At 33.7% G+C, this 15,771-nt stretch overlaps 4 protein-coding genes across 5 annotated transcripts in view; 2 read left to right on the top strand and 2 right to left on the bottom strand.

Annotated features, from left to right (window-relative positions):
• The window catches only part of LOC9309412 (probable serine/threonine-protein kinase DDB_G0291350), a 2,535-nt gene extending 830 nt beyond the window's left edge, over positions 1-1,705 (top strand). The window contains exons 2-6 of one of the 2 annotated variants that reach the window (XM_021021142.1): positions 178-236; positions 431-574; positions 741-926; positions 1,074-1,198; positions 1,284-1,705. In XM_021021142.1, the coding sequence (XP_020876801.1) occupies positions 178-236; positions 431-574; positions 741-926; positions 1,074-1,198; positions 1,284-1,512 (743 nt within the window). In that variant the 3' untranslated portion in view covers positions 1,513-1,705. Of the gene's footprint in view, positions 1-177; positions 321-430; positions 575-740; positions 927-1,073; positions 1,199-1,283 lie in introns of both variants that reach the window. The other variant, XM_021021141.1, reaches the window with a different exon arrangement.
• Positions 1,706-4,208: 2,503 nt separating this feature from the next.
• On the top strand, positions 4,209-5,414 carry LOC9307381 (nucleolar transcription factor 1-B). The gene has a single exon (XM_002873297.2). It carries the CDS (start codon positions 4,826-4,828, stop codon positions 5,246-5,248), a length of 423 nt encoding a protein of 140 aa, XP_002873343.1. The 5' UTR covers positions 4,209-4,825; the 3' UTR covers positions 5,249-5,414.
• A 2,096-nt stretch (positions 5,415-7,510) lies between these two features.
• LOC9307380 (basic leucine zipper 8) lies at positions 7,511-8,617 on the bottom strand. The gene is given in 3 exon segments (XM_021020957.1): positions 7,511-7,666; positions 7,668-7,832; positions 7,835-8,617. Coding segments are annotated over 3 exon segments (471 nt in total). The 5' UTR covers positions 7,985-8,617.
• A 560-nt stretch (positions 8,618-9,177) lies between these two features.
• Positions 9,178-10,919, bottom strand: LOC9309411 (E3 ubiquitin-protein ligase CIP8). Its single transcript, XM_002871263.2, has 2 exons — positions 10,738-10,919; positions 9,178-10,642 (listed from the first exon to the last, which is right to left on the bottom strand). Exon 2 carries the CDS (start codon positions 10,583-10,585, stop codon positions 9,431-9,433), a length of 1,155 nt encoding a protein of 384 aa, XP_002871309.1. The 5' UTR covers positions 10,586-10,642; positions 10,738-10,919; the 3' UTR covers positions 9,178-9,430.
• Positions 10,920-15,771: the final 4,852 nt, after the last annotated feature.

The raw sequence follows: 15,771 nt of genomic DNA, 5'->3' as shown, positions 1-15,771 counted from the left end.
ACCTATTTTGATCCACTGTGCATCTGAAGTTATGGTATTCTTGAGCTTGGTTTTGTTATTTGTATATTGCCACTTGAACTTGACTGGTTTAGCTTGTTTGGTTCTTTTAACTTTCTTTTTTTCTTAAGTTTGTCCCATGACTAACCTCGAGTTTATTTATCTGTGATTTCCTTGTAGCTGATGGAACTTATGCTATGAAGAAAGTTTTGATTCAGAACAAGGAGCAATTGGAATTGGTGAGGGAGGAGATCCGTGTTTCATCATTGTTCAATCACCCTAATTTGCTTCCACTCCTTGATCATGCCATTATTTCTGTTAAGGTAATCTGAACTTTCATTGGTTGATACTTTTTGAGTTTTTTTGCTATTTGTCTTTGTAATTTTCTCATGTAAAGTCTGATTTAGAAAGTGTGTTGCTTTTGATTGGTTAGGACGGCCAAGAGGGAGCTTGGAAACACGAGGCCTTCTTGCTATTTCCTGTTCACTTGGATGGGACCTTGCTGGATAATTTCACTTTGATGAAGGCTAAAAAGGAAACATTCTCAACAACTGATGTTTTGCACATATTCCGTCAGGTAACTAATTCTCGACAACTGATGTTTAATTTATGTTTTAAACTTGGGTTTTCTACAACTCTCTTTTCTTCTTTTGCAACTAACCATTATGTTTAGTATATTAGGAACCATGTGAGTTACTGTATGATTAGTCATAAATTGCAAATCTTTTGACTTTCCATTGCAGCTTTGTGATGGACTCAAACACATGCACTCTCTGGAGCCACCTTATGCTCACAACGATGTCAAACCTGGAAACGTGCTTTTAACACGTAGAAAAGGACAGCCTCCTCTTGCGATTTTGATGGACTTTGGGAGTGCTCGCCCATCACGGAAGCAAATCCGTTCCCGTCAAGAGGCCTTACAATTACAGGTTCTATATCTATCCCTTATTTTATACTCATCATAAGCTTTTGAGATCGTACTACTCCATATTCTCCGTGAGTCATCAAAATTCTATTTCAGATGAGAATAGAAACTTACAACTACTGACTTTGCAAATTCTTCATGCCTTTTATAGGAATGGACATCTGAGCATTGTTCAGCACCGTTTCGAGCTCCCGAGCTCTGGGATTGCCCAAGCCATGCTGATATTGACGAGAGAACAGATATCTGGTCACTAGGCTGCACATTATATGCAATAATGTAATACAATAATATTTGGTTTCCTTGTAAGATAAAACAATTTCATTTACTTGGAACTTATTTTGAGGTCTTTTTTTTGTTGCAGGTACGGTGTGTCTCCATTCGAGTATGCTCTTGGAGAATCTGGTGGAAGTCTTCAGCTCGCAATCGTGAACGCTCAGATCAAGTGGCCAAACACTGGACCAAAGGCTTCTTATCCTGAAGCTCTTCACCAGTTCGTAACTTGGATGCTGCAACCACAGGCTGCGGTTCGACCGCGCATAGACGATATCATCATCCATGTCGACAAGTTGATCGCTAAATTCACCAAATGATTTCCTAATTATGGTGGTTTTCCAAAAAGGTGAAAGGAGGAAAAGAAAAAGACTCTTTATACATTGCTTTGTCTCTTCGTAATGTATTTTGAACTATTTAGGATTCGGGGTCTTCTTTTTGACTATGGGAAGTTGTGAACCAATAAATTTACTTAAAGGACAATATAGTATCTCTTTAAATTAGTTGTCTTAATTCTGGTTATTATCATGATATATTTTTTTTGTCTATTGTTTGATTTTTCCTTTTTATGTCTTTAGATGAGCATACAATATGTCGATGATGCGTTTATAAATTTGTGCTGATTAAAAAATATACATTATTTTAGTTTTTTTTTTTCGTCAAGAACTTATTGGATTAATTATAACCATAGTTTTTGAAAAGAAAAAAAAGGTTGGATTTAAGAGATTTTCGTATAAATATATTAAACACTTCAGTTGTTTAGGTATAAGATCACTTTCCCTAATGTAGGATGGGAATCACAAGTTGATATTTTTATTGTCAACAACCACAACTTGATTGATAACAACTTGTAAGGTATGTAGTACATTTTGAAGATTTGTATAAAGAAGAATTGTTCACTAGGTACAGTGGTACACATAAATACATATCCGTAGATACCCATAACATGTTGTTGAAGAAGTTATTATCATTTTTATAAATGAAATGATTTATTTTTCGAAACAATTCCTCATATCTATATATGCGTGTGTGTACGACCTTCTACTTTTACGGATTTGAGTCACTTCATAGAACTCAAAAGAAATAAATTACGGATGTCAATTTCAGGAAGATAAATGTCTGATCACTATTTATTTCACTCTCAGTAAACATTATTATTTTAAACTTCACTTCTGTATTCTGTAACTCTAAAAATTGAAAAGAGCTACAGTACCCCTATATTGTTGATAAAACCAACATTTATCTAATAACGATTATAAGGAAACATTCCACAATTATATTGTTGTAAGAAAACATTCCACAGTTACTTAGCAGTATTAGTATGTATTGTAGATTTCTAAAGATCATTCTAGAGAGATTGTTTCCATAATATTTGAAAATTATCCTTCAGTTGTCATGAACTTTTCAATATCCTCATTTTTTTATATCAGATCATATTAAGTCCATAATTTGTCTATGAACCTGAACTGAAATTCATATATATATATATAGCCAGTGAAATGCCATGTGAAGAAAATATTAGAATTGAAATAATCCCTGATATAGGTAAATATTCTGCATGTTAAACGAAAGATATTTAATTGTCTGTTGTGACAAAGGAAGCGAGAGATGTTTGAACTTTTAGAGGAAGAGAAAGGACTTAACAGCAGTAAATTAAAGAAAGACAGAACAGCACAAATCACAGGGGGTATAATAATTTTGGGATGGTACTCCTTATTTATTGTTCATTACACATTTTCCAATATTTTCTTCTCAGATTATACATTATTCTTCCTCAACTATATTGATTCAATTGGAATGATATCAATTCAAATGTTTATATTTAATAAATTGAGGAAAATTTGGAAACATTCCCCCGTTGCACTTTCTTTCGTTATATGAGTAATTTTCATATTAAAATCTAAGATTTTTTTTTTTTTTTAAATCTAAGATTACATTGATTAATATTGGTATATTTTATATATATACATACTATCAATCATTTTATTTACACTCCTTATCGAGTTTTTTTTTTTTTTATGTTGGTGCCCTATTCACTTGAAGAATTTAACTAGAGTAGAAACCAAACCCTAAAAGCACCGACTTTACGAAGTCACATTATTACGCTCTTCCAACCGAAGTAAAGTATTCTTAATTTTTTCTTGGTGTTATAGAAATTGTCACTCACTCACTTAACACCATAACGATTTTGTGTGTAGAAGAAGAAGAGATATGAATGTTTTGTAGTCTTTTTTTCAAAGTAAGTTAGCTAATCAGCTTTCTCTATGTCGACAAAACAAAATCAGTTCTCATCAATCACTCTTTATTACATCTTCTTTCCTAGATGTGAAAGGCTAATTTGCCAAATTCCAACTCAATGACACCCTACAACTATATTTTTAGTCATTTATATAGTATTTTTAAGATATGATGTTTAAAGTTATTGCATTTAAAAGATGCTACTTCGACGAGATAAGAGATTTCACTTTCTCTCCTTCACGGCTACTAGCTGGACTCTTGCTGTTCTCATCAACTCTCTTCATTTATAGCTCTCTCCCTCTCTCTCTCCCTCTCTCGCCCTCTCACTCTCTCTCTCTCTCTCTCTTAGATTAACTTTTGCTTAGATAATCATATTAACGTGTTTTGTTGTTGTTGTTAAACATATATGAATGATAATAGCCGTAAGACTATACAAATTTAAATTTTAATACATTTGAATAGACTAGTTTTAAATTATTTGAATAATGGTTTTATACTTCTCAAATATCCAAAACCTCACATTTAGTGAACATTGCTATGTTTTTGTCAATCTAACCTAACTCATGTGTTTATCAATATTTCGAAGAGAATATGCAAATAGATAACCATCTTATTTGTTCGTTTATTGGGTGTGATTTTTTGTTTTCAAATAACATAAACTTCATGCAAATTTTCAACAAGTATCATGTTATACCATTTCGGCGTTATTTCTTTATTTTTTCCTAGTTTGTATTTATTTAAAAAACCGTTATTTCTTTAATTTTTCCCTAGTTTTTATTTATTTTTTTAAAATAAATTATTGGATGGGTATGTTTGTCTTTGTATTATTTAAGTTTTATATATAAATTCGGGTAGTGAGCTGTTCTTTGGTCAGAAAGAAGATGAGAGATAAATAGAAATTCTCAGGTGTTTTAAATACAACCTCTTCTCCATCTCTATCTCTTCCACCCAACTCCCTCCTCTTATCTTTATAAAAGTCAGCCTCTAATTATCTTTTAATTTCCCAAAAAAAAACAAATCAAGTTATATATATATTTTCCATTTTTTCTCTCTCTTTTTTTGACAGAATATTCCTTTTTCCCAAATTCTTAAAAAAAATATTTTTTTGAAGAAACCTTCTTATTTTGTCTTTTATCATCAAATGCATATACATACATACACGGATACACACACGCTTACATATTATATATACGCGCTTACATACATACACTGATATATATACACATACTTGCTTGTTGCTTGTTGGATTGTTTACTTAATAAGTTAATATCTCAGCTTCTTCTTGTTACTGTCTCACTTTAGGGCTTTTTTTTGTTGGTCTCTTTGTTTGGGGTCTCTTTGTTAATATTTATATATAAACACAAAATTAGGAAAAAAGAGTTATAATATTTTAAAATGGAGTCAGCAAACATCTTTGGATCCGATGAGGATGGTCGTAGCTGTGAATCTGGATGGACGATGTATTTAGCCTCGCAGTCCCATGATCATGACGACGACTGTTACTATGATGATGATGACGAAGAAGCAGAAGATAGCGATGGTGGTGATTCAATGGATTCCGATGCATCTTCTGGTCCAATGGAAGCCACATCATCTCTCAAACTTGCTCAAGAGATTGAGGAGCAAAACTCTATAAAGAAGAAGAAGAAAAGGACTAATGAAGAGATGGTTTTGGTGGAGACTACTAGGGTTCACAACACCATCATTGATGATGAGGATGACGATGATGGGGATAATCATGATTATGATGATGGTAATGATAGCTACAGTGTAGTTCATAGCTACGTTGGTTCAGTTATACAAAAAGGGTTAGTTTGATTTTATATAGTGACTTTGTGTCTATGTTTTATTTAAGTTTGTTCCACTTCCAATATGATTTTATTCTTACTCGATCCATGTTATGTCCTTGTGTCATGACGATTTCTGTTTTGATAATTATGAAAGCGTATTTTCTATCTGATGATTTGCTAATTGTGTAGCCTTATATATATTTGATTAATTACTGTCTATGTTAGAGACATGTGTGAATCATTAAAACGAGATCATAGTACAGATACAGTGATGAAGATGATGATGATGATGATGGCTTGGGTCTCTTGATGAGATGTACATCATCAATGCATTCCATTATGGGTTTCTTTATGGTCACCATAGTACCCCATATGCCATCTTAATTTACTTATTTCTAGATGATTATTTCTGTATATATTCAGTTTTCATACTACTACTATTAATAAATATACATATGACATTAATTAACTTTTTATGATATCTACCCACTAATCATGTGGCAGAATTGACATAGTTATATAATCATTCTAACATATGGTATTAACGAGTATTTATACTCACCATTGCAATTTTACAATATTTTTGTTTACTACATCACATAAGTCAGAAATTGAACATTAAACAAGAATTTACAATACATATAATTAACCATTTATAACTTAAAACCAATTGACAATATAAATTGAGAGAATCATATTTTCTTAATATATTATTACTATTGTTGAATCATTTTCACTTCCAATATAGAATAATAATCTAACACAACCGACGAATCCATCTGCAAACTATTAGCACCCTCTACCGCAACTTAAATCATTAGCTAACAATTTTTAAAATCATCATTTATTAAACTATTACATTTTTTTTAATGAAAATATTAACTATTACATTGCTAATGTCTAAACTAGTAAACCAAATACCCTATTACCGGCCAAGCAGCTAAGAAAAAATGTAACGAAATAGTATTTTCATAAACTTATGTAGAAAGGATATACACATACTATGTTCTTCTCGGATGAAGTATAAGCAACTCAAAGTTGCACAACACTTACCACACAAAAATTGAAGAGATCTTGACATCTTTTAGTAAAAACCACTATAATTGATTGAACAAAAGATTTATATATATTACAAAGAAATAATAACATTTAGAATAAATTTTTAGAAATAATAATGTTGCATAGATTTGGTTGGCATAGACACACACGTGCACACAGTATGAGTTGTATATAATTGAGAAATCGAGACATAGAATAAGAACCCATCATCTTTGGTTGTATCTTTAGTACAGACAGGGAAACATGTTTTGTGACCATAGGGGACATATCTCTTCTGCACGTGTATCTCTCTGCAATTCTTTTTATTTTTGTCCTTTTACCCCCAAAACTTTGACATTTGTTCACATGCATCCCCCTGCAGTAACTATACACAACTACATGTTGATCTATTGTTTGAGACTAACGTCGAATCAATTGTGGTTTCTAATTACGGTGGAGTACTTCGGTGCGTTCCTACCGAGACCGACCGGATAGCCGATAGGGTTTATAAAAAAAAAAACCACAATTGGTTCAAGACGGATGATAAATTCCTCGATAATATTTTATCACGTTGATATTTATGTTTTTTTAATATGGACTTTGTTATCTATTTTTACTTCTCTCGTCATTTTTTTTCTAACATGACACATTTGTAGATTCTACAAAAATAAATCTCACGCGGAAGTTTTTTTTTCTTTTTCCAAACTACGGAAGCTTTTGGAACCAAGGGAAAGTAGAAATTTAAGGACGCTCAAGCATCCGTAGTCTAGTGGCAGAGGAAACTTTGGGAAAAAGTGAAACTCCCAAACCTGAGTTCGATTCTCCCTGAAAACAAAAACACATTTGTTTGGGAAGTCTGTCAGTTGGGCCTTGGCCCAATTGGTTTATCTGGTAGCCAGAAATGCAGGCGGCCTGACTACCCCTGGTACTTAGTCGGAAGACATTCCAAACTCGGGATAGGCAGAGTGGTAGCCCGTAAGGGCCTAACCGTTAACACGGTGGACCAGTCCACTATGTAGCACCTCGGTGCGTTCCTACCAGAGCCGACCGGATAGCCGATAGGGTTTATCAAAAAAAAAAAAAGGGTAAACAAAATGTAGCAAATTACGGAAGATATAAGTAAATGAGAGATATATAGAGAAATCATGAAGCAATATATATACAGTTATTAATCTTTATAGATAGAATCCAGTAAAGAGATAAATAATAAAAGAAGCTAATTACAAAAAAAAAAAAAACGAAGCTAATTACATTAATCATTGATGTTTCCAAGTATATCTTCATGGTTTCCATAAGATATAGTATATTGATTATAAAAGGAAGAAACTGTCTCTTTGAGCTGTGAATTCTCTTGCAAGATCTGGTGATTGTACTCCAACAAGCTAATATATTTGTTAGACAATATATAATTGATTGGACGCCATGAGTTGTTTTACTTGCATTTGCAACACTTCTTTCATCATCCTCTCACGCATCCGCGATCTTCTTGCTGATTCTCGATTAGTCGCCAGTCTCCTTAACCTCTTCTCTTGATCCGTCACAACAAATGGTTGTTGATGACGGTAGTGGACTAGTGGTCATGATTGTCGACATAGTCATGAACATGGACGTCTTCATCCTGTGGGTTTGGTTGGAACATTGAGTTGAAATTATTGTTAGGAGATGGATTCCCATCGAAAAGATTGACATTATGAGAGGGGTATTGTTGATCTTCATCAGCCTCCATGTTTGGTTTCTAGATGATGCAATTTGAGAAAGAAATAGAGAAAGGGAGGGGGATTTTGGATTTTCGATATTACAATAACAATCTTTTAGATCAAAGAAAGAACATATATACATATCTTGTCTTGTACGCCAAGTTTAAGCTCTTTAATTAATGAGATACATAAATTTTATTGCATTGAGCTGTAATTAAGCATTTAGCAGTAATTAATATTCTTAAGTGGGATTTCTTGTCCAGCCTGCTTTATGCATTTGGAAAAATTTCACCAACTCATTCTAGTTTCTAGTGACACCTTTTGACAAAATGTCACTAGCAGTTTCACATCCTTGTCAAGGTTAATTTAGGCAAATTTAAAATGCAAAACTCATATATCCATGTTCATAAAACATAGAAACAAGAACTGAAAATGTCTTGATGAATCTCATGAGCTCTTGTTTCTTTAAAGCTTTTGGTTTTATGTCCTTTATTTTTATAATTTTCACTACACTATATGTATTTCGAACTCTACACTTGGTTCATCTGTAATTCAATGTTTCTGTGTTGTCAGAATTTTCAATATGGCTCTGTAATTTTTAATTTTCTTCAACACAATAAACCTATAAACAAAAACAACATTGGTGATTGTGATTTATACAAAAAGAGTCATTGGATGATATTAGCTTTTGCACGTTATAGCTTTTTTTTTTTTTTTTTTTGGACAAATTTGCACGTTATAGCTATTTTCAATTTTTTATTCACACAACTTTTTACTTCTCATAGACTCTGTATAACACTACTACGTTAACGAAGAAAATCTTAATGCGTTGGAAAATGCTATACAACAAAACATTAATGTTTAGTTCTTAAACAAGAAGTATCAATGAACTTAAGATTACTCTATTGGAGGATAAATGGACCCAAAAAAAAAAAGGGTGATTGTGATGTGAAACAGATTCCAAAATTAGTATGATTAGAGTTACCAGACGGCAACGTTGTTTCCACAAAAGGACAATACAACTCCTTTAACTTAAAAGCTATGTCGAGCCACAGAAATTGAAAACCAGGTTGTATTATTCGTAACTCCACTAGTAATTATTTGCAAATCACATACATAATATATTAATTTGATATGATTATTTTTTTACTTCTCAGTTCGAGTTTACTTCTTGATTGAAATTTAAGTATAAAATTTAAAGATTTGGAATGACTGTTCCAGGTAAATGTATAAACCAGGTCAATAAAATGAGATAAAAGCAAACATCAAAGATTCAAAGTACATGAATATTTTCTTGAGTTCTTCTCTGTAAAGCTAGCCTCCTAAGCTTAGACCATCACATGGGTCACACAATTGAGGCAAAATACTAGAACAAAACCAACTACGAAAACGCTTGACACAATCCAAACACAGAATATCTACATTATTCACTACTCAAGACAAAAATCTTACATATCGAGGATGATGTTTACCATTTACAGAACCATGCCTAAAGTATTTGTTGTTCTCTGGATCTTCCTTTGCTCATACTCTGCATCATCAGTAGGCAACTCATAACGACATACAGGACATGTGTTCCTTACTTTGAGCCACGGTACAATGCATTCACTATGGTACTTATGATTACAAGGCAATTGAACAGCTTCGTTCCCGATATTCATCTCATCTTTACAAACTGCACAAACCACACCATCATCATCATCGTTCTCAACTCCAATTCGAACCATTGGGAGACTCTTGAGGAAAGATTTGGAAGTAGGAGGTAAACCGATAACGGAAATCTCAGCATCGGCAAACTGTTCAAAAAACATCTCATACTCTTGAATATAATCGTCATGATCACCACCAATGTACAGCTCTCTGTTTTCCACATCAAAGTTGATCTCTAGAGTATGATTCAGCAAAACTTCCCACCCGAGATTTCCCGAGCCTTCTGCTCTTTCCCTTGTCACTAAATCCTCTAAGGAGACAATTGGCGAGACAGAAATCGAAACAGAACTTTCGTCATTGAAATCAACTTGTGCAAAGCCACTTCGTATCTCTCTCTCATCCCCCACTCCACCACCACCATCAACTTCTTCCCAATCAAATTCATCAGCAGTTACTCCACGATCTTCTAATTGGAGTGAATCCCAACAAAGAGGGATAGTCACACTAACATCATCATCATCATCATCATCGTCATCTTCATATTCATCATCATCATTCACATATACATCTTCTTCATTCAGATCAATCCCCCATAATTCCTTTTCATTCTCAATACCATCATCATCATCATCATCAGAACCCGATTCCACTGTAATCAACCGAATATCAGTCCCCATCGATGCGATATCGCGGAACTCGAGCCCAAAATCACTCCTCCCAACAAAGAAATCGTCGTCATCAGGTTCATCAAAATCATTACTAACATCAATATCACTATCACCTAAATTCTCAACAACAACACTTCCAGAATCCAACCCTAATTCAATAACCATGTCGCAATTTCCCTCTATCACAACAGAACAAGATTCGGATCGCGATTCATCCGTAGCCTCGCTATCAAAATCACCATGGATATTATTAATATCGTCATGAGGAGAAGTTACCTCAGTCTGCTCACCTCGCTGGTGTAACAGATCCATGACAGAGCTAGAGAAGATCGAGAGAAACCACGACTAAATCTGAAACCAATTCGTCGCCTGAAACCACGACGGAGGAGGAAGAAGAGTAATCAGTTATCGGAGAATTGTGAGAAATCGAATCGAGGATCTACTGCGTTAACTAACAATCTCACCTCTCTGTGTTGTTGTCATACGACGTCGTTTTTCGATCAGAACACATGAAAATCTCCGCCATCAATTTTGACGATATTTACTCTTTTAGTGGAATAACGTTAAATGACGAGTTTGTCCCTCAGTCATATCTCGGATCAAGAAATGCTTGAATGGGCCAGATCGAACTATTGGCCCGTTAGAACGGAGGAGATCACAAGAATCTCTTGAGCACCCAAACCAAATTTGAGATTGAATTACATCGGTTCTATTTGAATTGATGGGAGAAACCGAATGTGTGTAGTGTACGGTGGGATTAGATGTACATTTACACCATCGCGGCCCATGGACGGCCCATAAATTATCATGGTTTACTTCAATTTGTCAACATATATATCATGATGCTTTATTGATTTATTTGACTAGAAAAAAAGAATTTATTTTTATACTTTTGGACCAACCAAAAAGGAGAAAATGTATAATAATATTAATTTTTTGGTTGGTCCAAAAGTATCTCGCAATAAAATAGAAATAAATAAATGGAGAGGAGACACTTGTCGAATAAGGAATGGGCCGCGTCTTAATCGAAGTCGCCATCAAGTAAGAATAAAAAATAATAAAAAAAGAGAAGCCCAAAGAGTCTAGCACGTGAGAGAGGCCACGTAAGCGAAAACCAGTGTGGGAACAGAACAAAAGAAAACACATCTTCTCTTTTTTATTTTTTCTTTTTTGACATACTATAATAATAAGAGCTTCTCTCTCCAGAGCTTTCGCTTTCACGTATTATCAATGACCCATAAACCGACAGGTCACTCGAGAAAGGACACCACATGCCCTCTCCTTCTATTCCCAACATAATTTATCTTATCTTCTTCTTCTTCTTCTTCTTTTTTTCAGGGATTATTGTTGATTTTGCCATTTTTTACCAAAATCTTTTGAAAATGCCATTTTTGCAAAAATCTTATGAATTTGCCATTTTCTAACACTTAAAAATGTACGTATTTCGGATTTTTTTTGGTAAAAATACGTAGTTTATACAAAATACTAAACCCTAAGAACAACCACAACCGACTAAACCCAAACATAACGAATAAAACGCATATTTCCGTAGCCTAAAAAAGGGTAAAATCCATAAACTATTCAAAAAATGGCAAAATCCACAAATGTCATCCCAAAAAATGGCAAATCCGTAATTGATTCTTTTTTTCATCCACCATTAAAATGCTTATAAAGCGTCATTAGATAATATCCCTTTCTTATAAAACGTAACGAGACAATGACGCTAATTACCAAAATTCTCGTCAAATTTTATTGATGACATAATTGTAAAATTAAAAACAGCTTTTAAATTTTTAATTATATAACATATGTGAACATATCGGTTAATTAACTTTAAACATAATAATTTTAAAAACGATAAGAAAAAAATAGTTTAGTTTACAAATGTGTGTTGATCTATTTTGGAATACGTAAATTTGAAGAATACTGAAAAATAGTACGAATCCACGTTTTCAAATCATTTACCACTATACAATTATCCACGATTTAGTTTAAATTGGCAGCTTAAACCTTAGTTGTATAGTGGTAAATGAGCACATTACCACAGATTCACAAATGTCAGCTATTTATTCACAAAGCGACTAAAAGAAAAATATTCATAGCTAGAGGACCCACGAGTTTTACTTTACCTCGAGTTCTAATCTTTGATATTTTGTCAGAGTGAAAAAAAAAACAATGGGAGTCATGGGACCCAAAGGCCAAAGATGAGTAAATTTGCCCTCACGTGATACCATCACGCGAAAGCGATCGGTCGCCACCGCTTCTCTCTCTGTTACAGGCACGTGCCCCTCACGTCTCTCCTCTCCTCTCCCATTTGCTCGTACCAAAAAATCTCACTCTACTTAACGGCAGTGGCGGAGGTAGCATAGAAACATGGGGGTCAACTGACCCCGGTGAATTTTCAAAATCAAACTAATATTATGGCATATTTAAACAAATACATAGATATTTGATTAAATTCCTATAAATTGACCCCAGTGCCTAATATGAAAACTACTCTTTTGACCCCTTAAACCATAACTTTTTTAATATTACAAAATGATATAGACTATAACCACTAATTGTTATATATAAGTTTCTTTGTTTTTAATTTTATTATCATGTTTTAGACAAACCAAATGTTTTTATAAATATCAGAATTTCATTTTTGTAAATGTAATAAAAAAAACATAAGCTATATGCAATATAATTTGAAGAAAAAAAACAACCACACTTTATTAAAATATTTTTTATATTTTGACCCCGGTAAATTTAAATTCTAGCTCCGCCACTGCTTAACGGCAACATTTGGAGTTAAACGGCGTCAAAGAGTGTCCAACAGTGCGGCCACTCTATGGTGAGGAGATGATATGGGACCCACCGCACGCGAGACGGAAGGCAACTAACGGCAGGGAATGGGCACCCCACGTGACTATCCTTCTCTGCTCCTCCTCCTCTTCTCCAAATCTCACTTTCACCTTCTTGTCTTTCCTTTTTTTACGGCCTATATAACCTAGCTAGTTTTATTCTTACATTTTCGAAATCCTTATTTCAGAATTGTTTCACTTAATTAATATTAGAAATCTTAATTATTTGGACTACTGCACAGTTTTACGACCAATGACGTTTATGTGTAAAACCAAGTAACCAACGATTATTTATGTAACGTGTGGCAAACGTCCCCGAATGATCCCGTTCCAAAAGTAAAACAATCTTTTTGTCAAATAAATTCTATAGATTTGTGATAAAAACATGTATATATATTTTTTTTGATAAAAAAGTATACAGTGTGTTGAAATATGTCGAGTGGGTTTTAACTACGGGAGAAAAAAATTTTGTTACATAGTCTATAAAATATTTTACACTGATTAGTCATAAGTTAGCGTCTTTTTTTTTTGGGTAACGGCCTCACGGGTAGTCTATTTTCTTACGAGATTAATTATCTATGTTAATTGTTGTGCGTTAATTTAATTAATTAGATTCAACGCCTCCTATGTGTCAAGTGGATATCAAATCTAGGTAAAACTCTACTGGCTTGTGGTTTTCATGCATTAGTGTGTCATCCGAAATCATCTTGTCACGTAACCAACTAACGCTTGAACTTGGTGAACAAACATTAAATTCGTGACAAAAATGATTGTCACGCATATTATATAGTATCATCTTACGGAAACATTACTATTGTTTTTAGCCGAATTTAGCAGGCATGCATGTTTTTATGGCGTGAACTAGGTTAATAGCTAGGTTTATTAACCAACAGCCATATATATCATCAAAATCCACAACAAATGTCACATGCAAAGTGGTAATACCCGACTCCAAATTCCATAAAATGGAGTTCTATCTCAAAAAGTAAAAACTTATAAATTCGTTATCACCTCACGTGAAAACGAATCGTGGATCCTACATAAGATTAGAACATCCAATTAAACTGTGAAAATAACATTATATTGTCATTCCTCTCAAGTCTCAACCTTGTTATATATAATAATTAATAACATCTTCCACTTGAACATTTGAATGTCATCGATCGGAAGATGCTATATCAAAATCCTAACAATTTTGATTTTTGCCATCTCACACAAGTTATATAATCGTTGATTATCCCAGTAACCTTGCAAAGATTCAAGTTCCGAGCAAACAAAAAACAGTGACCAGAAATCAGCAGCATGAACACTTGTTTTTGTATATTTATCATAGATGGTACATAAAAAATGCAACATTTAATAAAGGGATTATTGTCTAAAATGCTATTTTTTTGGGAAAACTTACGAAAATGCCATTTTTTGAATAGTTTACGAATTTTGCCATTTTTTAACACTTAAAAATATACGTATTTATGATTTTTTTTTGCAAAAATACGTACTTTATACAAAATACTAAACCCTAAGAACAAATAGAACCGACTAAACCCAAACATAACGAGTGAAACGCATGTTAAATCATATTTTTGGAACCTGAAAAATGGCAAAATCCACAAACTATTCAAAAAATAGCAAAATCCACAAATGCCATTATGAAAAATGACAAAATCCGTAATTAATTCTTTAATAAAAGTATAAAACTATATTTATTTTATTTTTGTTTTGTTTGTCATCATAACTCATTTTCAGTACAAGAATTGAATTAGGTGCACGTCGAAAAAAAGAGTTGAAAACAATACTATATAGATCAGTGATCTGGTTCAGTGCATTTAATGGTTAGAGTTTCTCTTTTCAATATCAAAATTATACGGCCCGTTATTTTCAAAGTACATAGTTTTTGTTCTTGTTTTCCCCTTTGCTAATCTAACAAAGCATTTTAACAGCTTTTGTTTTAAGAAACCTTTTGTATCCCATAATTAGCAAATTAATTCTTTAGAAAAAAATAAAGAGTGAAAACGGGATAGCGTAAAAAAGAATAGTGGGGCCCGCAATAATCGAGAGGTGTGAGTTGGCCACGTGATGGATGGGGGAGGCTGTGAGGTAGCCAAAAATACCCCAAAAGGTTTCCTTATCACGTGATACGGCGCGATTCACGCGGCGCAACTGCCACGTGTCCTTTTAGATCCAAAGGCTCGTAGCCTCCTCCTAGGTTAAAAACTGGGAAAACGACCTGTGTCCCCCTAGTAAGTTTCACATAGTATCACAACTACACCGAATTCGGATCTCGATCGCTGTCCACACAGATTAAAAGTTACACTCATGTGTCCCCCTAAATCAAAACTTCAAGACCGCCATCTCCAAAATTTTGATTTTCGTGGTTTATACTTGGTTTACTGTACCCAAACCACCATTAACCGCGTAACAAAGAAAATAAACCGGATTTACCCATAAACCAACCCGATTACAACCCGAGAATTTAAAACCCCCAATTCTCAAAATCCCCAATTCCCAGAATCCCTAATTCTAAGAACCTAAGAACCCTAGAAACTCAGAAAACTCAAATTGGAGATTTCAACTGATGGATTCAAATGAGTTGGAGCCGCCGTCGTCTGATGTTGTCGTTCATCACCAGAGCATCAAATGTCGGACAAAGAA

Source organism: Arabidopsis lyrata (genome assembly GCF_000004255.2).
Source record: "Arabidopsis lyrata subsp. lyrata unplaced genomic scaffold ARALYscaffold_6, whole genome shotgun sequence".
Classification (NCBI taxonomy): Eukaryota; Viridiplantae; Streptophyta; class Magnoliopsida; order Brassicales; family Brassicaceae; genus Arabidopsis; species Arabidopsis lyrata.
This window is presented reverse-complemented; position numbering and strand designations above follow the sequence as displayed.

What these genes read in the sequence shown, in the direction of transcription:
- LOC9309411 (XM_002871263.2), bottom strand. Translation starts at nt 10,585, where the DNA reads ATGGATCTGTTACACCAGCGAGGTGAGCAGACTGAGGTAACTTCTCCT.
- LOC9307381 (XM_002873297.2), top strand. Translation starts at nt 4,826, where the DNA reads ATGGAGTCAGCAAACATCTTTGGATCCGATGAGGATGGTCGTAGCTGT.